The sequence below is a fragment of the Pantherophis guttatus genome, chromosome 1 (genome assembly GCF_059756535.1).
Source record: "Pantherophis guttatus breed Tessera chromosome 1, ASM5975653v1, whole genome shotgun sequence".
NCBI classification, from domain to species: Eukaryota; Metazoa; Chordata; class Lepidosauria; order Squamata; family Colubridae; genus Pantherophis; species Pantherophis guttatus.
Genome location: NC_142063.1, coordinates 137,740,243 through 137,766,944, shown reverse-complemented (window position 1 = coordinate 137,766,944; position 26,702 = coordinate 137,740,243). Strand labels below are relative to the sequence as shown.

The 26,702-nt window shown below is 38.8% G+C and overlaps 1 protein-coding gene across 2 annotated transcripts in view; it reads right to left on the bottom strand.

Moving 5' to 3' along the window:
• The window catches only part of ARHGAP15 (Rho GTPase activating protein 15), a 466,518-nt gene that overhangs the window by 411,950 nt on the left and 27,866 nt on the right, over positions 1 to 26,702 (bottom strand). Inside the window, exon 3 of one of the 2 annotated variants that reach the window (XM_034424600.3) lies at positions 2,658 to 2,732. The exons of the other annotated variant lie outside the window; for it this stretch is intronic. Coding sequence (XP_034280491.2) covers positions 2,658 to 2,732 — 75 coding nt within the window. The remainder of the gene's footprint in view (positions 1 to 2,657; positions 2,733 to 26,702) is intronic. 2 annotated transcript variants of the gene reach the window in all.

The window sequence follows — 26,702 nt, the reverse complement described above, 5'->3', positions numbered from 1 at the left end:
AAACTTGAATTTAAAACTTTTGCTAAGAATTGAAGGAAACTCAAATGTCAACAGTTCCAAATAGCTGAAAAGCAGTTAGCAAGCAATTTCCAAAAAGATATTAGAAAAGGAACACAGTGTTGTCCACAGTTTAAGCAAGATGGCTCTCTAAACCCAATAGAGAACACTGCATTGCCACCCCTTCATGAGAAGCAACTGACTGGAGCATTTGTGGGTGATCCCACATTCTCTCCTTGTCTGGAGAGAGATTGCAAGAAGCCCACTCATCAGCTCTTTGTTTTAGTACAATTGTTGGTTCAACTCTCAGCAGAGCTCTCCTCAATTCTCCACTTTTCCTCCCAGAAATCAAACTAAGGACAAATTTCCTGATGGTTGGAACAATATAACAATGGAACAGTCTCTAATTGTGGTGTTTCATTACTTGAGGTTTTCAAGTAAAATTTAGACATCTGGATGGTATGAAGATTCCTGCTGTGGTAGACCTCCAAAATCCCTTTGAATGTTATGATTCTATAACTTTCAATAGGACCAGGCAACATTCATATGGGAAGGATTTGTATACAGCATATGACATACTGAAAAATCATGACCAGTTTTATACTTTTAAGTATACAAACATGGCAATAGAAAGCATAACTGAAAACTATTATAGACTCCAATTTTCAATCTTTTTTTAATAGTAATGAAAGAGCAGTATACATGCATAAATTGGGAGTTTGGCAGCATATGAGTTTGATATTTTTTTAAAAAAATTCCTTGTATGGTATTTGCTAACTGCAAAACATACTTGCAAGAATATCTGAGGAGGTTATTGTCAGATAAACCGATGTATTGTGTGGCTATTGGACTAAAACTGAGCATGTCTTATTATTAACTTCAGCGGTTGCAACTTGTTTACTTGGTCTGCTTCAGGGGTGAAATCCAGCAGGTTCTGACAGGTTCTGGAGAACCGATAGTGGAAATTTTGAGCAGTTTGGAGAACCAGTAGCAGAAATTTTGAACAGTTCGGAGAACTGGCAAATACTACCTCTGGCTGGCCCCAGAGTGGGGTGGAAATGGAGTTTTTGCAATATCCTTCCCCCAGGAGTGGGGAGGGAATGGGGATTTTGAAGTATCCTTCCCCTGGAGTGGGGTGGGAATGGAGATTTTGCAGTATCCTTCCCCTGCCATGCCCACCAAACCACGTCCACCAAGCCACAACACACCCACCAAGCCACGCCCACAGAACTGGTAGTAAAAAAAAATTGGATTTCACCACTGATCTGCTTCATACTTGCCTTACACTGACTATTCTTCAAGTTGATCATTTTCCTTTTACTTAGATAATAAAACTGTTACTTTGACTTTTTTTAGTTACAACTATATTACCCCAGAAATATCAGCTGTGTCTGGGGAAAAAATTCTTAGTTCAAAATGCGTTGTTGCAAAATTATGTCCTTTTGCACTCTCCTCCTTCACCCACATCAAGAGGCTCTTTAGTGCCTCTTCACTTTCTGCCATTAGAGTGCTATCATCTGCATATCTGAGGTTATTGATATTTCTCCCAGCAATCTTAATTCCAACTTGTGATTCATCTGGCCCCGCCTTTCTCATGATGTGCTCTGCATATAAGTTAAATAGGCAGGGTGACAGTATACAGCCTTGCCGGACTCTTTTCCCAATTTTGAACCAATCAGTAGTTCCATATCCAGTTCTCACTATTGCTTCTTGACCCGCATATAGGTTTCTCAAGACACAGACAAGGCAATAATCCATGAAGGGGAGTTCAAAATGTACTAATACTAATAATATTGTTAGTTGCTAACAGTAAGTAATTATACTACTAATAGTAACTAATTTTTGGTGGCAATAATCATAAAATTAGCCTAGATTTCCATTTAATTTAAAAGAGTCGTGGTGGCGCAGTGATTAGAGTGCTGTACTGCAGGCTACTTCTACTGATCACCGGCTGCCAGAAGTTCGGCAGATCGAATCTCACCAGGCTCAAGGTTGACTCAGCCTTCCATCCTTCCGAGGTTGATAAAATGAGGACCCAGATTGTTGAGGGCAATAGGCTGACTCTGTAAACCACTTAGAGAGGGCTGTAAAGCACTGTGAAGCGTTATATAAGTCTAAGTGCTATTGCTATTAATTGTGACTCTACGGTCATGAAGTGCATGTAGGACAACAGCAAAGAGAATTCAATCCCCCTTTCCTATCCCCCAAAGTTTACCAATAAATGCCATCTTCCAAAATTGATTTCATTTTTTTAAAAAAATAATTATCAAGCTTTTATATATATTATTTTATATATATTATTTTATATATATTATATATATTATATATACACCTGAAGTAGCAAGGATAACACAAAGATAAATTTATGCCTCTATTGTACACTATTATTTTACTGTTTTTGGGAAAGTAGTACTACTCAAATAAATATTTACTAAGAATGCTGAAATATTATTTTTAGTTGTTTTAACTGAGTGGATAATTTAAACTGTGTATCATTAGCCAACCTTGCTCAGATCTTTAGTTCCCTTTTATCCTGTTAAGATAATAAGGAATCTTCATCCACATGTGTTCATCTTTCAAACATGTGTTCTGTTTTTATTAATAAAAGCTAAAGTATAAATTGCACAATGCATTGTAAATGCTATAATACAATTGCTTACCTGTTTTTCCAATGGGACAAGGCAGTCAAGATGTGGTATAGTATGTTGGGAATGATTCCGTCTATGACGAGATAGCTGGAAATGTATTTATTTAGAAGTCAGAATAGGCTCAAATCAAACAACATTTAACATACAAGGATGAACTGAAAATAACTGAGCACATTCCCTTTGAACTGTACTAGTGGCAGTTTTCAGGTAAATAAAATGAATATGTTCTCATTGTAACATTTTACCCTTACACAAGATATTTAAAAGTCTTGTGTCTCCAAAGTCTTTTTAAAAAGGTTTTAGAAGAGCATACCATTACCAGATCAATTGACATTTAGACTTGTGTGTGAATTTAGACTTGTGTGTGAAATAACAGTGTTAAGAAGAGTTGGACTATGGCCATGATGGTGAACCTATGGCACGTGTGCCAGAGGTGGCATGCAGTGCCCTCTCTGATGACATGCGAGCCGTTGCCCCAGTCCAGCTGTGCTGCGCATGTGCACGCCCCTCCCACCTCCCGCCGGCCAGCTGGTCTTTGGGTCTCTGCCGTGCATGCGCAGGGGCGAGGGGCATGCAGGAGGTGTGCACATGTACAGGGGGTGGGGTCCATGCGGGGGGTGCACATGTGTGAGGGGTGGGGTGCATGTGGGAGGGCTGCATGTGCATTGCATTTTGGGGGTTCGGCTCATGCACGTGCATTTGTGTGTGTGCGCAGGCTTTGGGCACTCTGTCCGGAAAATGTTAGCCATCACTAGATTATGGCCTGGCTATGGTTAGTTGGACTATTGTGTTGTTATGGTAAGCTTTGAATCCAATTCCAGGTTCTTTTAGATGTGATTTCTCCCCCAGTGGTGTGACTGGTAGCTGTCTAAGTACTGAGTTCATTAACCAATTAGAATAGAACATAATAACAGAGTTGGAAGGGACCTTGGAGGTCTTCTAGTCCAACCCACTGCTTAGGCAGGAAACCCTACATCATTTCAGACAAATGGTTATCCAATCTCTTCTTAAAAGCTTCCAGTGTTGGAGCATTTACAACTTCTGGAGGCAAGTTATTCCACTGATTAATTGTTCTAACTGTCAGCAATGTTTTCCTTAGTTCTAAGTTGCTTCTCTCCTTGATTAGTTTCCACCCATTGCTCTTGTCCTGCCCTCAGGTGCTTTGGAGAATAGCTTGACTCCCTCTTCTTTGTGGCAACCCCTGAGATATTGGAACACTGCTATCATGTCACCTCTAGTCCTCCTTTTCATCAAACTCATACCCAATTCCAGCAACAGTTCTTTATATGTTTGAGCCTCCAGTCCCATAACCATCTTTGTTGCTCTTCTCTGCACTCTTTCTAGAGTCTCAGCATCTTTTTTACATCGTAGAGACCAAAACTGGATGCAATATTCCTAGTGTGGTCTTACCAAGGCATTATAAAGTGGTATTAACACTTCATGTGATCTTGATTCTATCCCTCTGTTTATGCAGCCTAGAATTGTGTTGCCTTTTTTGGCAGCTGCTGCCCACTGATGGCTCATATTTAAATGATTGTCCATTAGGACTCCAAGATCTCTCTCACAGTTACTACTGTTAAGCAAGGTACCACATCAGTGGTGGGTTGCCCCCGGTTCGGACTCGTTCTATAGAACCGGTAGTAAAACCGGTGGGGGCTCCGCCCACTGATCCCGATGTCATCAGGAAGCTTCTGTACATGCGCAGAAGCGTGCGTGTGCGTGCAAGTGAAGCATGTGTGTGCGCACGCCCCATTGCAAACCGGAAGTAAAGGTAAGTAGAACTCACCCCTGTACCACATATACTATACCTGTGCATTGGGGGGGGGGTTGCTTAAATGTAGAACCTTACTTTTTTCACTATTGAATTTCATTTTCTTAGATAGTGCCCAATGTTCAATTCAGTTACCATCTACACTTGAATGATGAGGTTTGGGGAATTTGTTTAATGATAGGAAAAAGAGATATAAATATAAAAGGCAAGAATTCAAGTAGGTTTATTAGATCAGGTTTGTGATAGTTTTTCCCACCTTTCTGGTAACCCCTAATGGACTTTGACTAATTAGGGTAGAAGATGAGATTTTTAAAAAATGTTTATACAGATTGAAGTGAGATATGGGATCAAGAGATTGTTGTATTTTAAGAGAGGTGATACGTTGTTAAAGTTGTTTTTACTTGCTGGACAAAGGGGGAAATTACTTATTTTGCTTTCACATTTTAAAAAAAATTCCATGAATTTTCAATTAATTTCACCTGCATAATTAACAATTTTTTAATTAAAAATATCAGTATTTGATATTTAAACAGTTTTGTCAGCAGAGAAAAGAGAAACCAGTGGAAATACGCTTTAAGGTAAGGTACCCTGCTTATGGTACATGGAACATGATGGCTCTGTAAATTAGAGGTGGATGGATGGGGAGAGAGAGATACTGTAGATAGATAGTGGAGAGACACACACACCGAGAGATACTGTGGAAGATAGATAGATGATAGATAGATGATAGATAGATAGATAGATAGATAGATAGATAGATAGATATTGATTTTTCACACTTATTTAATTGCCTTGTTTTAATTTAATTCTACACTACCAAGGGGGAAAGAAACCACAAATGAAACACTTTCTGAGATTCAAAAGTTTCACTGACCTACTTATAAAAATATTACTTAACAATTTCATTAGGAATGAGTAACAGCTGGTGACATGGCTGTGTCCTAAAGTGTTTTCTGTCTTAATATTTTGTGTCTTAAGCAATCAAGCTTTTGTAAGAAATACTTTTGTTAGCAGCAGTCCCTCCTCTGGGGAACAAAAAATGTCAAACCAAATTTTCTGTATTTTGCAATTTTGTTTTTAGAAGTGTCATGCTTCTCTTTTATTAACATGGAGAGTAAATAAGAATGATTTGCTGATGTGGATTTTGAAAACTGAAAGATTTCAGATCTTTCATTTAATTTGGATTGATATTGAATGAAGGTGGATGCACCTGTATAAATTGAAAATGAATTGATAGGATAGATAGATGATAGACAGACAGATAGATAGATAGATAGATAGATAGATAGATAGATAGATGATAGATAGATAGATAGATAGATAGATAGATAGATAGATAGATAGATGGATGATAGATGGATGGATGGATGGATAAATGGATGGATGATGAGAGAGGGAGGGAGGGAGATTTTAAATAGGGTACTCTATTTATCCTTTTCCCCCATATTGTTCAATATCCTAAGATCTAAGGATCTGAAACTAATATTTACTTGTCAATTCTGGTCTGCATATTTTCACTTAAACAATTCCACCTTAATAATATTCTTATATAGATCACAGCAAAATTCTGCACAATTTTATTTCATTTCTCCGTAATTAAGAAAACCCCAATTCTATCATTTTTAGGAGTTAATCAATATTATTTTACCTGTGATATGAGAAGGAGGAGGCATTGGGGATGATAAAGCCAAAAAAATAATAATGAAATCTTTACTTTATTTTTTTTTTTAAAAAAAATACAAGTTTAAATTATATTTAAATTTAAAACTGCAGGGCATGAGGCTTTGTTCAGTTCCAGTGCTCCTCTGAGTTCAGCAGGAAAGAGTTAAGCATGAAATTCAAGTATGATGAAATTTAATTTAATTGTATTTGTGGCAAGTGTGCATTAGTTCTATTACAACATGTCAAAAACTGGGTACAAAGCAAAGACCAGGGAAAATGTCATTACTTTGTCAACCAAATGTCAGCCAAATAATTTGCATTTTTACTAATTATTTAATTTCTCAGATATGAACTAAAATTAAATTATATTTTGAAGTTCACACTTTCTAAATTTTGTAACAGTCTTCGATAAAAAGTTATCAATAGCTTTATGCAAATTTTACCAATAAATTCATATAAAAGCACTATTCAATCAATACATCTATACATAGAACATGTAAACAGTAGATTAGTGAAATTAGTATACAATGTAATTTATATTTATGAAAAAAAATACTATTTATTTTGCAAAATGCATATGGTATCGGAAATGTGTATCACAAAATTCACATATTTTTCTAGATAGATGAGAGACAGAGAGAGATTTCAAACTGGTACAGGACTATGAATGTAAGGCTGGAACCACACAGAAATTAAAAATGGATCATTTTGCTTGACTATTTTCACATGATTGACTTAAACCATAAAAACATCATTAACTATGCAGTTTGTAGGTACAGTTATTCCCCTTCTACATGGTATAAGAAGTGATAATGCAAACACACAATTACACTGCAGAACCATTTTTAGCCCAATAACAGGCAAAGTCCTCAGCAAAAATATACAGTATATATTTTCCTCTCTTGTAGCTTTTTTGGGATTACTGTGATTCATATATTGGAAATTAGTGAAGTCCCATGCTAATTTTTTTCTATATTTTTCTATATGAAAAGTTTTGTTCTTAAAAGGGTTATTCTAATATTTTCAAATAATGAAGAGAAACAACACTTAGAGAATATACAGGAAATAGACAGTTGTGTATCGTAATCTCATACTATTTTAAAAAAGCAACTGTCCACCAAAATGTATCACAGATCCAGGGGCTATCTTTATTAGTGGCACCAAAGCCTGCTCAAAGAATGTGTCAGGCAATGGTAAATGTCCTATGGGTTGTCCACCTTTGACCTTGTCATGTTGATGGGCAAAGTCTGTGAGGAGGTGTAATCACATTCTGGTGGGCACAATTATGCTTCTAGATTAAGAGCCTTGAGCAACTTTCACAGAGAGGAAAAAGAGAAGAAAAACACATGGCTGCTAGCTATGTTTTCAAAGTAATATGCCATTTGATTCTCACTCCATCGTCTCTGTAAATACAGACAATCCAATTTAAACTATTCTATGTAGATGCTAAATGGGGGAAGGAAGGAAGGAAGGAAGGAAGGAAGGAAGGAAGGAAGGAAGGAAGGAAGGAAGGAGAGGGAGGCAGAGATGGTATTCAGCTGGTTCAGATCAGTTTGGGCGAACCAGTCTGCCAAAAATCAGTTGGCCCCACCCACCTGCCCCTGCTGTACCCTGTCCTTTATTTCCTGCTTTGTAGCTCATCTCAATCACACAGCACAGCTGATTTCACACACACCCCTCACTGTTCTATTTACCATTGCTGACTTGGAAGGTAAGCAGCTGAGCTTCTAAATGCTCCATTTTCAGCGCAGATGCCTTAGACGTGCACATGTGCAAAGCATGCATGTGCGTGCATAGCGCACACTCACCGAACTGGTTGTTAAACCAGCAGCATTCCATCACTGGAGGGAGGAATATTTTTTCTTAAGAGTTCATTAATTACAGAATTAATTCTGAAGACTTGCTATTCCAGCATACAAGTGATTGCAAGAAGAATTACCATCAGCCGAATGCGTGCAGTGTATGCCTCCCTCCTCTAGGCATTTAATGCATATCAACTGTACAACGGTTAGAATAGGGACATATTCAAATATCCCACATAAATCACATCTTGATTTAAGATATCATCTATGTCTACTGCCTCCCCACATCTCACAAAATGTCTTGGTTTGATGTGATTTGTGTTTTTGTTTGTTCTTAATTTCCTTTCTATGCATTGAGACAGCTTGAGGATTCATTGGATTATTCCTTTTGAGCGGGGGACTAATTTGATCGGCACTTCCCAGATTTCAAGAGTATTCTTCAGTTAGCAACCACTTTACCCAGAGCTTTGAAAAATCCATTCCCCAAATCTGTGGGCAAGTGCGGTTTTGTTTGATTTTGCTCAGCAACTTTCCCCCCCTTCCTTCCTTGTCTCCCTGCCTGAAGTTAGCTAAAGGGTATCTTTGTTCCACAAGAGCCTCCCAATATCTAAGAAAGAACTCATTGTCAGTTTCTGCAAAATCAGAGCTTTGGCAAAAAATATGCCTGTTAGCTTGTTGTAAATCAAAGGCTGACAGTGTAACTTCACCATGTGCAAGTTTGCGATAAGTATAATAAAACAACACATGCCTTTTGGGATTGTCAGGCCACTGAGCATGACCATAAGGAATGTCCAAACTGCATGAATAAGGCCTACCGTGGACATTAGATTTCAGCACATGCAAGCTTGTAGCTACCGGTGACAAAATAGTGACAATGCATTAGAAAACTCTGTGCCTGAAAGTTAAACCAGGAAAAGGGAAGGGAAGGGAAGGAATGGAAAGAAGGGAAGGGAAGGGAAGGAAAGGGAAGGAAGGAAGGAAAAGAAGGGAAGGGAAGGGAAGGAATGAAGGGAAGGGAAGGGAAGGGAAGGAAGGAAGGAAAAGAAGGGAAGGGAAGGGAAGGAATGGAAAGAAGGGAAGGGAAGGAAGGAAGGAAGGAAAAGAAGGGAAGGGAAGGGAAGGGAAGGGAAGGGAAGGAAGGAAGGAAGGAAAAGAAGGAAGGGAAGGGAAGGGAAGGAATGGAAAGAAGGGAAGGGAAGGGAAGGAAGGAAGGAAAGGAAAAGAAGGGAAGGGAAGGGAAGGGAAGGGAAGGAATGGAAAGAAGGGAAGGGAAGGGAAGGGAAGGGAAGGAAGGAAGGAAAAGAAGGGAAGGGAAGGGAAGGAATGGAAAGAAGGGAAGGGAAGGGAAGGGAAGGAAGGAAGGAAAAGAAGGGAAGGGAAGGGAAGGGAAGGGAAAGAATGGAAAGAAGGGAAGGGAAGGGAAGGGAAGGAAGGAAGGAAAAGAAGGAAAGGGAAGGGAAGGGAAGGAATGGAAAGAAGGGAAGGGAAGGGAAGGAAGGAAGGAAAAGAAGGGAAGGGAAGGGAAGGAATGGAAAGAAGGGAAGGGAAGGGAAGGGAAGGAAGGAAAAGAAGGGAAGGGAAGGGAAGGAAAGGAAGGAAGGAAAAGAACGGAAGGGAAGGGAAGGAAGGAAGGAAAAGAAGAGAAGGGAAGGGAAGGAATGGAAAGAAGGGAAGGGAAGGGAAGGGAAGGAAGGAAGGAAAAGAAGGGAAGGGAAGGGAAAGAAGGGAAAGAAGGGAAGGGAAGGGAAGGGAAGGGAAGGAAGGAAGGAAGGAAAAGAAGGGAAGGGAAGGGAAGGGAAGGAATGGAAAGAAGGGAAGGGAAGGGAAGGGAAGGGAAGGAAGGAAGGAAAAGAAGGGAAGGGAAGGGAAGGAATGGAAAGAAGGGAAGGGAAGGGAAGGGAAGGAAGGAAGGAAAAGAAGGGAAGGGAAGGGAAGGGAAGGGAAAGAATGGAAAGAAGGGAAGGGAAGGGAAGGGAAGGAAGGAAGGAAAAGAAGGAAAGGGAAGGGAAGGGAAGGAATGGAAAGAAGGGAAGGGAAGGGAAGGAAGGAAGGAAAAGAAGGGAAGGGAAGGGAAGGGAAGGAATGGAAAGAAGGGAAGGGAAGGGAAGGGAAGGAAGGAAGGAAAAGAAGGGAAGGGAAGGGAAGGAAAGGAAGGAAGGAAAAGAACGGAAGGGAAGGGAAGGAAGGAAGGAAAAGAAGAGAAGGGAAGGGAAGGAATGGAAAGAAGGGAAGGGAAGGGAAGGGAAGGAAGGAAGGAAAAGAAGGGAAGGGAAGGGAAAGAAGGGAAAGAAGGGAAGGGAAGGGAAGGGAAGGAAGGAAGGAAGGAAAAGAAGGGAAGGGAAGGGAAGGAATGGAAAGAAGGGAAGGGAAGGGAAGGAAGGAAGGAAAAGAAGGGAAGGGAAGGGAAGGGAAGGAATGGAAAGAAGGGAAGGGAAGGGAAGGAAGGAAGGAAGGAAAAGAAGGGAAGGGGAGGGAAGGGAAGGGAAGGGAAGGAATGGAAAGAAGGGAAGGGAAGGGAAGGGAAGGAAGGAAGGAAAAGAAGGAAAGGGAAGGGAAGGGAAGGAATGGAAAGAAGGGAAGGGAAGGGAAGGGAAGGAAGGAAGGAAAAGAAGGGAAGGGAAGGGAAGGGAAGGGAAGGGAAAGAATGGAAAGAAGGGAAGGGAAGGGAAGGGAAGGAATGGAAAGAAGGGAAGGGAAGGGAAGGGAAGGAAGGAAGGAAAAGAAGGGAAGGGAAGGGAAGGAATGGAAAGAAGGGAAGGGAAGGGAAGGGAAGAAAGGAAGGAAAAGAAGGGAAGGGAAGGGAAGGAAAAGAAGGAAGGGAAGGGAAGGCGAAGGGAAAGAAAGGAAGGGAAGGGATAGAAGGGAAGGGAAAGAAAAGGGTAGGGAAGGAAAAGAAGGGAAGGAAAAGAAGGGAACGGAAGGGATGGGAGAATTCCCATGAAGCACTTTCACAGATTGATGGCATCCAGTAATGTCCCTCCTGCTTTTAATTTATTCTTTCAACTATACTGTACATTGCTTAATACGAAGAATTCTATTACAGTCTTAGAGCAAGGGTACCACACATTCCTTTGTGAAAATCTGTCAAAGAATGTCAGATGATGAAAACAAATATTTGGAACATTCTTCCACCTTATATCTCCTTTTAACTATGCTGCCCTCTGGACACAGTTCAGTTCCCTAGAGTGTCTAAGAATAACGATAATGGCTTCACTTGCCTTGACCCTTGATTCAGTTATAAATCAAAACTGTATAGGCATTTTAAGGCAGAGAGAGTCTTCCTTCTTGCTTACGCCTGTGCAGGTACTGCTTCAGAATCAAAAAAAAGATGATTGTTGATCCTCAGAGGGCCCCAATACATCAATAGCATAAATTGAATCATAAGAAATGTAAGTAAGTGTATTCTTGTTACTGCAGGTCATAACTTAAGCGTATGCCACAAAACACTATAAAATAACAGGAATCATATCTTCTCCAGGGGCTTTTCAAAGGGCCAAGGTTGAAATCAGCTCAAAACTCAAATTTTAAGACAGCTAGACATGCTGTTATAGTGGAGGACTGATCACTCAATATAGACTGTTATTGGCCCGGTATATAGGCAGCTGTAAATTGAAGAAAAATATTGGGTTCAATATTGTACTGAGATGCATTTATAGGACAGTTGGCTGCGTATGGAAATACCACTAGCCACCAATTCCCAAAATGTACTTTTTATATTATATTTTATATATGTTGTATTTATATTTTTAATTAACCCAAGATCCAAGCTCCTTCCACTGATTCCTATAATAAGACAACTTTTTAGTTTTTAATAACGCCTTGTATTTGGATCAGAATTGGATTCATAATTGAATCTATCCTTTCTTCTTTAACTCTCCTCTGTAGCTTTCTCAGAGCTTGTCTTTCTTCCTACAGCCTTGGTTGCACCATCCTGTCCCGTAATTCTATTTCCTGCAATGACAGATAGCGATTAGCTAAGAGCTTAGCACACTATTGATTGAACTTAAAAAATGGCACACATTGGAGTCAGATAAGCAGCACAATGCCTAATATTAAATATTTGCAGTCAATGTTTCAATTATTTTGAACACAGAATCCTCCTTTACTATGCATTGTGATAATCAGTACAACATTGGATGGAAAGCCTTATGCAACATGTTGTCAACAGTTATATTTCTCCAAGTGAAGTTGGATTTATTACATGTCAATCAGCTGGGACTTGGGAGGCAGAGAATAGATGGGGGCGGGGCCAGTCAGAATTTTTACTAACGGTTCTCCGAACTACTCAAAATTTCTGCTACCGGTTCTCCAGAACTGGTCAGAACCTGCTGAAACCCACCTCTGATATAAATGCAATAATAACACCACAGAACAAAGCCTCAGTTGGAACATAGGAACAACATGGAAAGGCTGAACCTGCAACATAACATTCCAATATTTTTCATCCTTTTAACACTTCTATGTTTAGGAATATATGCCTGTGCTCAAGATCGATTCCAGAGGTCTGGTTAAATAGATTCTGTTTCAGATAAGAGAAATTATAGATGGGGGTGGGAAGAAGTCCTTTTCTATGAGTAAATTACCATCCGTGGATTTTGTCATACCAATCTTTAACTGTGGCACTATTATTATACTTTTATGTTGTAACATTCACATGCAAAAGCTTTTAAACATTTAGCTGCTTTCAACAATGTATTTGAAAAAGCACATTCTGAAGACTACCCTTTCACAGAGGATAACCAAGAAATTCTTATCAGCCAATCAGATAAGCTGATCTGAAGGGTATTTTCCTTGTGTAGACCCCTACCTGTTAAATCTTTGCTCCATACTAGTAAAAAAAAAGGAAGAAATTGGTCACCTCTGTGTACTCCCTCCTTGAACCAGCCATTTAGATGCTAATCCAGAGACCTGGCCAAGGCGGATTATGACACTTCTGCAAATTAGGTTTATGTTACATCCTGGATGGAGAACCCCATAATAAGCAAGCAATGGGTATAACTTATTGGGCCAATCCCCTCCATAAAACAGACTAGTTTATCCAATGTATAACAATGTACTCAAAATAACACTCAGAAAAAGAAGAAACGTCATAGCCAAAAGCAATGTTGCTGTTACCGACACGGGTTTTGTTTGCTCATTTGTGTGATTCATTTTGAGCTATTACGGGAGCCGAAGAGTTAATAAGGATGGTGGAAACTGCCAGCTAATATCTACTCTGAGATGCCCTTGTGTAAGAGGATTTTTTTTTAATATTCTTTGCTCTATATTTATTCCCTTCTAGCGGATGCTTCATTAGTGCTTCTTTTTCTCTTGCCTGCCTAATTCATTCTCCCAGATTTTAGCAAGCCAAAAGCTCACCTTATGCTACTGCAGAAGCAATTTTTATTTTTTGAAGGTTAATCCAACTCAGCAGGATTTAGAGATGGCACTTTTCCTTGATCGTCGGCATGTTGGCTCAGGCCAGACAGCTGTTTGGACACTTTCCATTGGGAATCTTGCCCTCAACACCCACAGTTGATGCACATACATGGTCTATTGGCTGCCTACTTCCATGCCCATCTGTTCAGATGGCAGACTGCCCACTCACAAGTTCGCTGGAACCTTGCCCTGAGTGGGTAGGTGCCAGGCAATGATGGGTTTAGATGGGCAGCCTGCAAAATATTGTAAGTGATCACTTCTCTCTCTCTCTCTTTTTTTTTTCTGCAGGAAGTCCTTCTCTTCTGCTAACATTGTGTGCTAGGCTGGGATTAATCAAACCCACGCAGGCTTAATATACCCAACCAAAATTGTGATTTGTTACTTAAAATCTTTCTTTTGTTGATTGCAGTAGTTTTTTAAAAAAAGTTCTTGAAGGTGACACGCTGTTCAGAAAAAGCAGACATTAAATCCATTATGATGATATGGAAAATGAAAGGGGAATATTTTGTGATCACGGAGATGACACTACGGTGATTGGAGCATGGAATTGGGGAAAAGGAACAAAGAAAAGTGCTAATATGGAAATCAGACTATAAATTAAATTATCATCACGCAGGTACAGCTGCAGCTTGTTTCGATGCAGCACAAAAACACTCATAAGTCAAAGTTATGGCATCAGTAAACAAAGTGACGGGCAAAAAAGCAAAGCACACATTTTGAATATAGTCCTTCTCCTGTACCCGTAATCAATGATTTATTAAAGAATAGCAGCACGAAGTCCTGTCCTGAAATAGTCTTTAGTAGATAAGAAAAAGATGGTTGTAGAGGTTAAAAAAAAAAGTGTGTGTGTCTGTGTGTTGTCATTTCAGATTGAACAAAATATCTTATTATAAATGTTTGTTGAGATTCAGGAACCTTTTAGAAAAGCAAAACATAATTTTCTTAGTATTGCTGAGAGATTATTGATAGCTACGTTTTTATATATAAGGCATGCCTCTATATTATAATCTTTCCTAACATTTCTTAAAGCACATCTGAGGACTATACAACAAATGAAACAGAGATAAAATAAGCCACAATGAAAACAACCAACAAAGCAAAACAACATTTCTATGTGGAATATAGTTAATTCTCTCATTTCTTTTAAAATATAAGACAGAAATGTAGGGAAGGAAATATCAAGTGTAGCCCATCAATTTTTAAAGCTGGAAATCATGTTAAGTAGTAGTCTTTTTACTTCAAATGAGTTCATACAGCTGGGAATCCTGATGGCTCTGCTAGCTTGTTTGGATATAGTGATTATGCAAATATTAAATTTGTTTAATTTTTTTCTATTAGTAACATTCTTATCATATAAAGCTTGCAAACATCTGAACAGCAAGTAGATTGCAGCAGTTTGTTTTCTGAATCACACTGCTGCCATCTAGTGGCCATCCAGAATTGTGTAGCCTACATACAGCATATCTAATAATTATGTCTGACTAAGATAATTTTTCCCCATAGTGGTTTTCATTGTAATATTCCTCAAAATTGACGGACAAGCACTTTTGGTTTTTTGTCCCCAGTATATAAGTATTATAAAAAGTTTGGGCATTAAGTTATATTTGTAATTTTTACCCCAGAACGTGTCGAAGAATCAGTTGCATCATTTCCAAGCCAACATTTCTGATTATTCTTCCTCTGGTTTTGTGAAGAGAAAATGAACACAGTACTTCATCAAAAATACCCTTCTTGCCTAGAAACCTCTCATAACATTGAGAATAGTAGTAATTGCTAATTAGTAGGCATTACAGAGCCTGTGGTTGTAAATAAGCAAACTTGGGGTGGAGCTTTCCATATAATGAAATCTGCTCAAGAAATTGCTTTCAGTTGGAACTCTTCCTTCTTAGCAGATTTCACAAAATGATTTTGGTCAGCTGAGTTGGGGTGGGATAAAAGGAAGCATTGAATCATAGACTAGATCACCGGTGTCAAACTTGATCGCGTCATGTGATGTCATGTGACGTATCATGATATTTTTTTGCCTTTGCGGAACTGGTGTGGGTGTGGCCTATGCTGACGCATCTGGGCCATGGGCCGCCAGTTTGACACATCTGGTACTAGATTATGAGGTAATCATTTGTAAAAATACGATCATGGAGAAATATTTCAGATTGCCATTTTAATGATGATCATCAAGAGTCCTATTAACCAGAAAACATGCTCATGAGTAAGTGCTTATTTTTTGCAACCTCTGAGTTATTTCTCTAGTAGTAGAGATGATGATGATTTATTAAGTTTTGGCCAACTACTTAAATCTCTCAATGGTTTACATGATACACATGTAGAATTTGTTTTCAAAAATATAATAGATAACTGTAGAAGCTTCTAGGTTATTGGGTAAATTTGGAGGAGAAGAACTGATCTTGGCAAAGCTATCGTTTAATGAAAAAAAATTATAAGTCTATGGAAGAGGAGGAGGAGGAGGAGGGGAAGAAGAAGAAGAAGAAGAAGAAGAAGAAGAAGAAGAAGAAGAAGAAGAAGAAGAAGAAGAAGAAGAAGAAGAAGAAGAAGAAGAAGAAGAAGAAGTAGTTTTAAGTTTTAAGAAATTTTAATGAACAACATTTACGCAGCTTAGGTCTAAGACAAGCATGCTCCTATAATAATTGCACAAAAATATAATTATTGCACATTTGCACACTATAAGAACTGCAAATTGATGACACATTTAAAATTCAATACAGAATAATGTTATGTTCACTTAAATAGATCTCAGTGGTAGATATTTTTATAAATGATTATTCTTTGGATTTTTGGTTACAAGAATGCAATCAGATTGTAGGCTAGCCAAATTCCTTATCCTTTATCTCTCTAGCAAATAAAGTGCTTATATAACTTAGGACCATCTTCTCATTGAATAAAATTCACTTGTTCCACAATATATAGTACTCCCCATTTTCTCTTCAAGCATCCAACCCATTTTTAAAAAAAATTGTTTATATCCCACCATTATTATTCTTATAAATAAATAATGCAAGGTGACTAGCATATCCAACACACCTTCCTCCTCCTCTTTCCCCCACAATAACAACCCTGTGAGGTGAGTGGGGTTGAAAGAGAGTGATTGGACCAAAGTCACCCAATTGACTTTTAGGCCTAAGATGGAACTAGAATTTAGTCTCCCAGTTTTTAGCCTGGTTAACCACTAGAACAAACTAGAACTGATTCAGATTTGAACATAATACTTCAATAGCTATGTCTTTTCAACTTTTATACTTTTTTGTCCCCATGCATGTTCAGTATCTCAGCTGATAGCCCATCTCCTCATTCTGCTGCCATGGGCTACCAGTCCAGAACAAAGCTAAGTCTCATGATCACCAAGAATCAGGCACGGGAGGAAAAAGAGCAGAAAAGAAAGAAATCAATGGTTGCCTAAACATAGCATTGAAAACTCACTTTCCCCAATGTGCACCCACTGCTATCTGATTCTCACAGCCCGTGCCTATATCCTTTAAGATAATTTTCCATGCCTTCCTCAACCTATACTTTTACTTTATCACTGCCTGATTTTGATTCTCTTCACCATTAACACAGTGTTGGGCCAATGGCTGCTGCAGTAAATTATTATCATCTGTAAGGTACAGCTGTTCAGAGATAGGGGATATAATTGTACTTTATAACACACAAAAGTGCTGATAGCCTGTACCTCACTCATTTTATCTTAATTTCTCATCATTGAGTTTCAAGTCAATGGATCAGTGGTTGAGCGATATCTTCATATATATAAGCAGCCACCAAATGTTCCAACTTTGCTCTGACATGGAAAAGAATCTCTAAATTAAGAATTGGAATATTTAGTGCAGGATCCAATCTGGGTCGGTCACTGGGATAAGATGTTTTGTCTTCCGAGCTTTCCCTGAAGACGGCCTGCAGTCTGAAAGCTCGGAAGACAAAACCTCTAGTCCAGTGGTGAAATCCATTTTTTTTACTACCGGTTCTGTGGTGTGGCTCGGTGGGCGTGGTGTGGCATGGTGGGTGTGGCTTGGTGAGCATGGCAGGGGAAGGATACTGCAAAATCCCCATTCCCTCCCCACTCCTGGGGACAGACAAAGGTGGTCTTTGCCGGTTCTACTGAACTACTCAAAATTTCCGCTACCGGTTCTCCAGAACCTGTCAGAACCTGATGGATTTCACCCCTGCTCTGGTCCCATTGACCAATCCAGATCAGATTTTGCAACATTATTCTGGGACATATATATTTGCTTCATTCATGGAACATTTAGTGATCAGAAAACTATTTTTTTTCTGGGCTGAGAGAGAGTGCCTGACCCAAGGTTTCCCAGCCATTTTCATATCTAAGGCAGTAGTAGAACATACAGTCTCCTGGTTTCTAGCCTGATATCTTACCTATTAGGCCAAACTTGCTCTCTGCTTGTAAAAGAGTATCACAATCTAATCAGCTAACAGGTAACTAAGATAAAAAGAGTCAATGCAGTTGGAGGTTTGAGATGATAAAGAGATTTAAGTTTGTGTCACAATTTGTGGTAAGATTGACCACAAATTTAGCACTCAGAGAAGATGGGGAGACCTGCTTTCTCCAGTTCCATTGTATGTACAGTAGTGGCCAAAATTGTGGAAATCTTTTGGGAAAAATGTATTTTTAAGGTTTAATGGCTAATAACACCACTTTTTTTTTGGAGTTTCAAGATAATCATATTCCACTGCTGGAATGGCCTGGGAATAGCCCAGACTTTAACCCAATTTGAAAATCTATGGAGCTGACTAAAAAAACTTGTTAGTCAGAAGCGACCCAGCAATAAAACCCAGTTAATAGAAGCAATCATTCAATCTTGGTTTCACATTATAACAGCTGCAGAACTAAAAGACTTGGTTCACTCCATGGGAAGACGTTGTAAGACCGTAATTCATGTTAAGGGTTACCCAATGAAGTATTAACTGACGTGATGATTTTTGTATATCTCGTTTTTTCTATGGTGATAATTTTTGTATATCTCATTTTTTCTACGTGTTTCACTTTTCTTCTTTATACTGTAACTGCTATTCTAATGGCAAATCTTTCATAAAAGTTATTGCATTACATTCTTGATTCGATTATCTTTCCATTGATATATAATTTTATGGTACTACTCAAAAGAAAAGTGGTGTTATTAGCTAGTTTTAGAAAATACACTTTTCCCAAAAAGTTTCCACAATTTTGGCCACTACTGTATTCTAAGGCTTGATGAAGCCTTTATAAGAAGATCTGGCATACTGGATGGAAAGGAAAAAAATGCTAATGAAGATGTGAAAGATAGCAAGCATTTCATTTTTTTTTTAAAAAAAGAAGGGAGCGTTTGTAGCCAATTGAGAATAAAAGTATCTTTGCAGATCAATTCCCTCACCTATCTACTGTACAAGATGTACCATGTCCCAGAATCCAGATAGTCTTTCAGTTGTAATTATGAGTTTAAACAATGGAAAGACATCTTCCCTAACATCTTTCCTGGGAACAGTTCAGACCAGATGAATGTAGCCATCAGCAGACAGCCGTGTTTTATTTGTGATGCATTCTGACTTTGTTTATTAAGTAATCATTTCTGGGTACAAGTGTCAACACAATTTGCTTTTTGAATAATGTGAAGCAGATAACCTCAATTAACAAGCAATTACGGTAATTTTCATACTAAATGCTCTCCTTAATTGTTTTCAAACCTGAAACTAAAACTGTAATAAATAATGAATGGTGAAAATATACTGATGTGCGGGGGGGGGGGGGAGGCGAGTGGAGGGAAGATCCATGGTGGCGTTTTTTCCCACAGGAAAGTTCTTAACTAACCAACAAAAGAGAAGTGTTCATTTGAACATATGATATATATATATATATATATATATATATATATATATATATATATATATATATATATATATAGGTAAAGGTTCTCCTCACACATATGTGCTAGTTGTTCCTGACTCTAGGGGGCAGTGCTCATCTCTGTTTCAAAACCGAAGAGCCAGCGCTGTCCGAAGACATCTCTGTGATCATGTGGCCAGCATGACTAAATGCCAAAGACGCACGGAACGCTGTTACCTTCCCACCAAAGGTGGTCCCTAGTTTTCTACTTGCATTTTTTACGTGCTTTCGAACTGCTAGGTTGGCAGAAGCTGGGACAAGTAACAGGAGCTCAGCCCGTTACGCGGCACTAGGGATTCTAACCGCTAAACTGCAGACCTAGCAGAGCAGCTCCAACAGATCCTGGGAACAACTTCAGAGCTTTCTGCTCAATAGATCAATAGATTCACTGTTAGGACAGCTAAGATCCTGCACAGAACCCTCAAACTCCCAGGACGCAAGATTGAGGAAGACTCAGACTACCCATAAATCCTATCATTGCTAACCCCTGAACATGTCCTGCTATTTCATGCCAAAATGGCTGCTGTGCAGAAAGATCTATTACAACCGATTTGTGCTGAACATTTACATACGGTACAGACACGTTTTGTAGGAGTGCAAATCATTGGAAGCTTGCTAATAAGACTAACTTTCAATCACATCATTCCAGTCAAAATGCCAAAGATCATAGAATTTGACAGACATAAAGTCATACTTTTGTATCAGCAAGGCCACTCTCAACGGGAAATCAACAAATAAACTGGATATTCAAGATGTGGTCTTCAAGACCAAAAAATAATTATGGATGGTCAATAAAACTTTGCTAAAACAACGAAGTGGGTGGTGGCGGCCTATGTTTTTTGTATGGTTCCCTCCCTCCCTCCCTCCCCCCTTCTCTCTTTCTCTCTCTCTCTCTCCCTCCCTCCCTCCCTCCCTGTGTATACACATACACATACACATACACCCACCCACATACCCTTACATTATTTATTCAGTGTAGATGGTACAAGTTGGGTCAATGGCTAAACTGTGGGGCTCCATCTTGCTTTTTTTTTTTTCTTCTTAATATTTTTTTTTTCTTTTTAGGCCCTTCCTTCTCCAAGTTATTTCGGGACCTTTTTTTGAATTTATTTAAATCAATAAGCTACTGACTACTATATCACTAATATAGTTAATAGCAAGTTAAGCTAATTTCATCCATGGTTTCATTCTTAAACTCTGGGAAAGCTATTCTCAAGTTTGAAACAATTTACAGGTTTTCAAAAATCAGTGCTCTTTCATAGGATGAAATAACAATTGTACGGCTGCGAGATACCCTTTTAACAGGTTTTAGTTGATAATGACTTCCCATAAGTCAATTGATACCATGCGTTTTTTGTTATTCAGTGCTTTTCAATGTATTTATAATGATTTTTCAAATATCTGGCTATTATGACTTAGATAACTTGTTAGCGTTATTATTTAAGCAAAATATATGGCTGACCATCTCATCGATAACTCTGGACAATGTACAAAAGCTGAAAACCAAATACAATACAATCAACACAGTCATGTTCCATGATCAAGAGAAATATACCCTGTTTATCAATTGTAAGTATGCTAAAAAGGGTTACAGGATGTGGGAACCTTCAAATAGATCTTAAAATATGCATTCTAAAACTAATATGACACAACATACACATTCTAAATAAAAGGCATTCGATTGATTGATATGTTTTAGCTAAGTAATGCATAAAAACATTCAAGAACCAGGAGAGTCAGTTACAATGTTTTTCAAAAGGATCTGCTTTTTTTCTTTATTTCTGTCTTTCATGTAAAGGCACTGTTGACATTAATTTCAATTGAGAATATTGTGGAATTAGGAAAAATAAGTCTGCCAATTTGAAATTTACTTAGCCTGTAAGTTGATTTCAGCAAATTCCATATGTGAATTTAGCAGAAAACAGTCCTACATGCAGGGGTGGGCTGCTGGGGGTCACAGACATTTTTTTTAAAATTTGATTTATATGCCGCCCTTCTCCGGAGACTCAGGGCGGCTTACAATGCACTAAGCAATAGCCTTCATTCTTTTGTATATTTATACAAAGTCAGCTTATTGCCCCCACAAACTGAGTCCTCATTTGGGAGAAGCTCTAGCTAAGTTTCTGTGCAGTTCGGAGAACCCCCAAATCCCACTCCTGGCTGGTCCCGCTTACCCCACCCCCCTCCCAGGAGTCCCCACACAGCTCGTTTTGGATGCAGGTTAAGTGCAGGCCATGGTGGAGGCTTGGGGAGGGTGAAAAATGGGTCTACCGGAAGTTCGGGAGCCTGTTTCCGGCCTCCTGAGGGCCTCCCGAGCCTGGGGAGGCCGTTTTCGGCTTCCTGGAGGCTCGAGGAAAGCCTCTGGAGCCTGGGGAGGGCAAAAATGCCCCCCGCCATGGTGCAAGAGGTCAAATAGGCCATGCCCACCCAGGAACAGGGCAGAGAAGCCCTTGTTAAAAATTTTGAAGCCCACCCTTGCATCCATGTGTCAATCTACTGCATGTACTACTGTATTGATGGGATGTCAACAAGAGTATATGAGTTAAAAGCCTAATTGGATTGGCCAGACCAGTCCATGGAGAGCAAAAGATAGGACTTTGGAAAGAAAGAAGTAACTATCAATAGAAAAAAGACAGGGCATGTGTAGTGGTGCCAAGTATGAGCTTTCTCTCATTGCTGCTGTCCTTGGCCAAACTATTGCTTTCAAATGTAAATCATAGGGAACATAAGAATTTGGATGAGACCAAGACCCATCTTAGGTCAATCATTTTGTGGCTAACTCTGAGGAGGACATTTCTTGGGATAATGGATTTCCCAGATGAATTCTGTGTGCTTCATTGGATGCAAGAACCCATCTTCTAATATTTTGATATTTAGATCAGAACAGTGTGAACATTCTTGGAGTAAAGCATGACTTTGATTGTACTTATTGCATACTACACAAAGTGTGCAAAAACTAGCTGGTACGGTCCTTACTGTTGGCAGGAAATACTGCATGTGGCATATGTACAACAAAGCTGATAACCACTTTTAATGTCTTCTAAAGGAGGCAGGAGTATTAGACTTGAAACTAGGAGAAGTTAGTTCCACCTTAGGTATGAAAGTTGGCTAGGTGACTTTGGAAGAGTCACTCTCTCTTAGCCCATGATGTCAGGCTAAAACAACAAACTGCTTGGTTAATTCATGTGGTCACCAATGGTTCAAGTCTCAGTTGACCTGAAAAACAAAGCAGGCCCCGCACTTGTGGAAAAACACTAAAGTAAAAATATAATGTCTCTCACACACATAATTTATTTATTTAACAAAAAGGTGAAGGAGAAGGAGGAGAAGGAGAAGGAGAAAGCCTTAGTTAACCAAAGATATGACAAAGATCAACATTTATGGGCCCATTTTGCAATAACTATGTGTAAGGTGACTTGGAATGAAAGAAGAATAAATGTTAAAACATGAATTGACAAATGAAACAAATATATATGCAGTGTGTCTTTGAAACTAAGACAAAGAAGTATATAATGGAAGGAAAGGAGGGAGGGAGGGAAGAAAGGAGAAGGGGAGCCTTGGTAGTACTAGGGTAGTACTAGGGTTTAAGGCACCCTGTTATTAAGCTGCTTAAGACCAGCTGCCTGCAATTACTGCAGGGTTCGAATCTCGCCAAGGCTCAAGGTTGACTCAGCCTTCCATCCTTTCTAAGGTAGGTGAAATGAGGACCCAGTTTGTGGGGGCAATAAGCTGACTTTGTATAAATATACAAAAGGATGAAGGCTATTGCTATTGCTGAGCACATTGTAAGCCGCCCTGAGTCTTCGGAGAAGGGCGGCATATAAATCAAATTAAAAAAAAAAAAGGGGGGGGGGAGGGAGGGAAGGAAGGAGACTGTGCATTGGTCTGAATCATGCCTCAGTCTGACTGTGCATCAGTATAAAAGCTAGGATAGAATGGAGCAGTGGTGGGTTTCAAAATTTTTTACTACCGGTTCTGTGGGCATGGCTTGGTGGGCATGGCAGGGGAAGGATACTGTAAAATCTCCATTCCCACCCAATCCAGGGGAAGGATACTGCAAAATCCCCATTTCCTGCCAATCAGCTGGGACTTGGGAGGCAGAGAATAGATAGGGGTGGGGCTAGTCAGTATTTTTACTACCGGTTCTCCGAACTACTCAAAATTTCCGCTACCGGTTCTCCAGAACTGGTCAGAACCTGCTGAAACCCACCTCTGGAATGGAGGATATAATAAATAGTTTTAGGGGTTACTAGGTTGCATTTTTCCCCTTTATCTCATCCTTTTAATTTATTTGGATTGCTCTTTGTTACTTTCTACATGATACATAAAGTTGCTTAGCACTGAAAAGGAATAGTACGGTAGATAGATATTTATGTAAAAGAAAACACCCATAGGAACATTCTCACACTTTTCTTGTTAAGTTTTTGAAGTACAGTCATTCTTGTATGTTATTTCCTTTAGCAGGAGACTTTTGCTAGCACTCTTCTTTTTTTCTGCACCTTTTCCTAAGCAACCCCATTTAGCCTGTACCTATTTTCAGCGGTAAAATATGCTTCCGTGTTTGGCAAAGTGCAGATTTCCATGTGCAGCCCTGTTGCGTTTCTGAACAGGTTCACCATAAATGAACTAGGCCAGGGGTGGGTTCCACTTACCTTTACTACCGGTTCGCAATGGGAGCGTCTGCGCGCACGCGCTTCTGCACATGCGCAGAAGCTTCTGCACATGTGCAGATCACCCATGATGATGTCGTGGTGGGTGGGCGGAGCCTCCCACTGGTTTTACTACCAGTTCTATAGAACCAGACTGAACTGGGAGCAACCCACCACTGAACTGGGCACTCTCATATCTCAAACTGCACACCAAGTGTCCTATTTCTACACTTCTGTCTGCAAAAGTAGAAGAAGTTTTGGAAGAAGAAAAATTGAAATCATCTTTTCTATACATGGAGGCAATGGAAGTATTCTCTTTTCAGGGAGAAACTGAACCACCCCAGCTTTGATTAGAAGAACACAAGCTAATCAAAACTGCATAAAACTGGGCTTTGATCAGCTTTGAGGTGTTTCATTTCAAAGATGTACTCAAGCTTGGCTTCTACTTCATGGCCACATATAATGTTAGAAGGAAAAGTTATCAAAGGTGATTATCGGTTCCTTTATACTATCCTGCTGCCCCTTTTGACATTTTCTTACTGTCAAGCTGTTCCCTTTATGGAGACAATTGTTAGTGATTTTAATGTTGAAACAAAAAGCTCCTGGATAAGAGATAAGCTTCTGACTGAAGATCAATAAGAGAGATATAATTTCGGTTGCAAACTTTAATAATGGCAACAATAGAGAGCCAAGCTTTATGTATTCATGCCATTTAAAATCTAGCAGGTATAAATCTTATCAAAGATTCGCAGATATTCCTGAGGGGGGAAGTCTATGTATAATACATATTTCATACATAAATTAGTCTTTTCAAGAGCTATCGATCAATGCAGTATTGTGCAAAGAATCGCAGTAACCAAAAATAAAGTTTAGGAAGTTTTCAAACCAGAGCTGTAATTTCAATGTATGTTTATGTAGCTGATGTTCATATATTGTATTTCCACTCCTTGAAGATGCCAGCATTCTATAAGCAATTCAAAAGATCAAGAGCAAAATGCAGTGCTAATTTCCCCACATCCCATCCTCAAAACCTGAGGTCTTCCTATCCTTCAAAACAATTCACCAACCTGCACTCAATTCCTGGTGCTCACATTTACCAGTTTATCCATTTTACCAAACAAAATCTGGTAACGACATATACATAAATCCAAGATACATGAGGAAAAAATCAAAAGGGAAAAATATATAAAATGCCAAGGAGATTTCTGCAATGTGAAAAAAGAAACAGGAACTATACATATGAAAAATTTGTGTGTGTGTGTGTGTGTGTGTGTGTATCACATAGGTGTCAGGGGTTAAGTTAAAATAATAAGACATCAAATGCAGGTCTTGACAATAACATAGAATTGGTTTGCATTGATCTTTTCTCAGCTTCCTAGTCTATCTACAGCCCTGGAAGTTCCTGAAGATCTCTTTTCCAGGTATTCATCAACTTCAAACCTGCTTAGGTTTTTTGAGATCAGCCAAGTGAAGGTCAGTTAAATGCTGCCACCTACTGTAACTAATTTGACTTCCAATTATCTCAACTATTATACTTTACAGAACAGACCATTCATGTTTCCAGCTGCATGGGAAAATCAATCAAGTGACATGGAGTGGTTTGATTTGGTTATCTAATTTGCATGCAGATGTATGAAAAATTGGGGCAAGTAGTAGTACGTCTTCAAGAAGGAGATAAACTGCTACAAGCTACAAGCATAGCACCAATTGGGATAGCTCTAAGTAGGACTATGCAAATTCACTGAGGTTAAGATTATTTATACAAATCAAGATGATAGAAAGATATAATATAGAACCTCTGGCATCAGAAGCAATTCACCTCTTAGGACCAGTTACTAGAAGTGACTAGTGGGAGGTGTGGAGCTCATACTTTCTACTTGTCTTCTTCTTGTGAGATTAGGATCGAAATACTCATTGTGGGTCTGTCCAATCATATCAGAAAAAGCCAAGTCAGACAGTCCATAAAGGAGAATATTCTCCTGCAGGCTAACTAAAGGAGCAGGATGATCTACCATCTGCATTCTATTACACATTGCTTTACACAGCTGAAAAGAATTATGGCATCATCTATATATAATTTCTGAGTATAACTTTTTATTAAGGATTTTGCTTATAATAGTAAATACTAATAAGTAAATTTAAAAAAGAAAAAAGAAAAGCATAAAAAGTGCAAGAAAATAAGAAAAAGGAAGACGAAAAAGAAATAATATTATAAATAATAAGATAGGAAATATATTTAAAAAACCTATTCCCAACCTACATCACAACTATAAACAAATTTAGTAACACTTCATCCCCTATAAAGTTACCAGCAAGTATCTCTTCAGCCCATATTCCATCCATTATCTATGAACAAATCTACAAAGCATCACCTTTTCAATTCAATTGTCAATAAAAAGTCCATAAAGAGCTTCCAGAACTTTGCAAAAAAAAAGTCTTATTTTAAACTAGATCAATTAAACCAACTTCATATTCCTTCCTAATAATCTTAATCTTTAGTTCATTCAAATATTGTTATAGATTTGATTTCACTTCAATTCTTCTTTATTCCATCATATAGACTTCTTCAAAGGTTTAACAACCCTCTTTGGTAGATACAATAAGAAACTATTTTCCAGGGCATTTTCTGGATTTGTCATTTGTATATCATCTTTAATTTTTAAAACTTCAGCCAATTTCTTTTCTATATCCAATAAAGCATCCTTTTCCAAATCATTCCCTTTGTCTGTCATTTATAGTTTCACTTTTGGTACTTTCTCTGTCTTGTCAGATAAAAATATCTTCTCATGTTTCATTCCCTCATTAGCATCTTTTGGACAATATAGTCAGAAATTATTACTGACACTGTTGATATTATAGCTACTT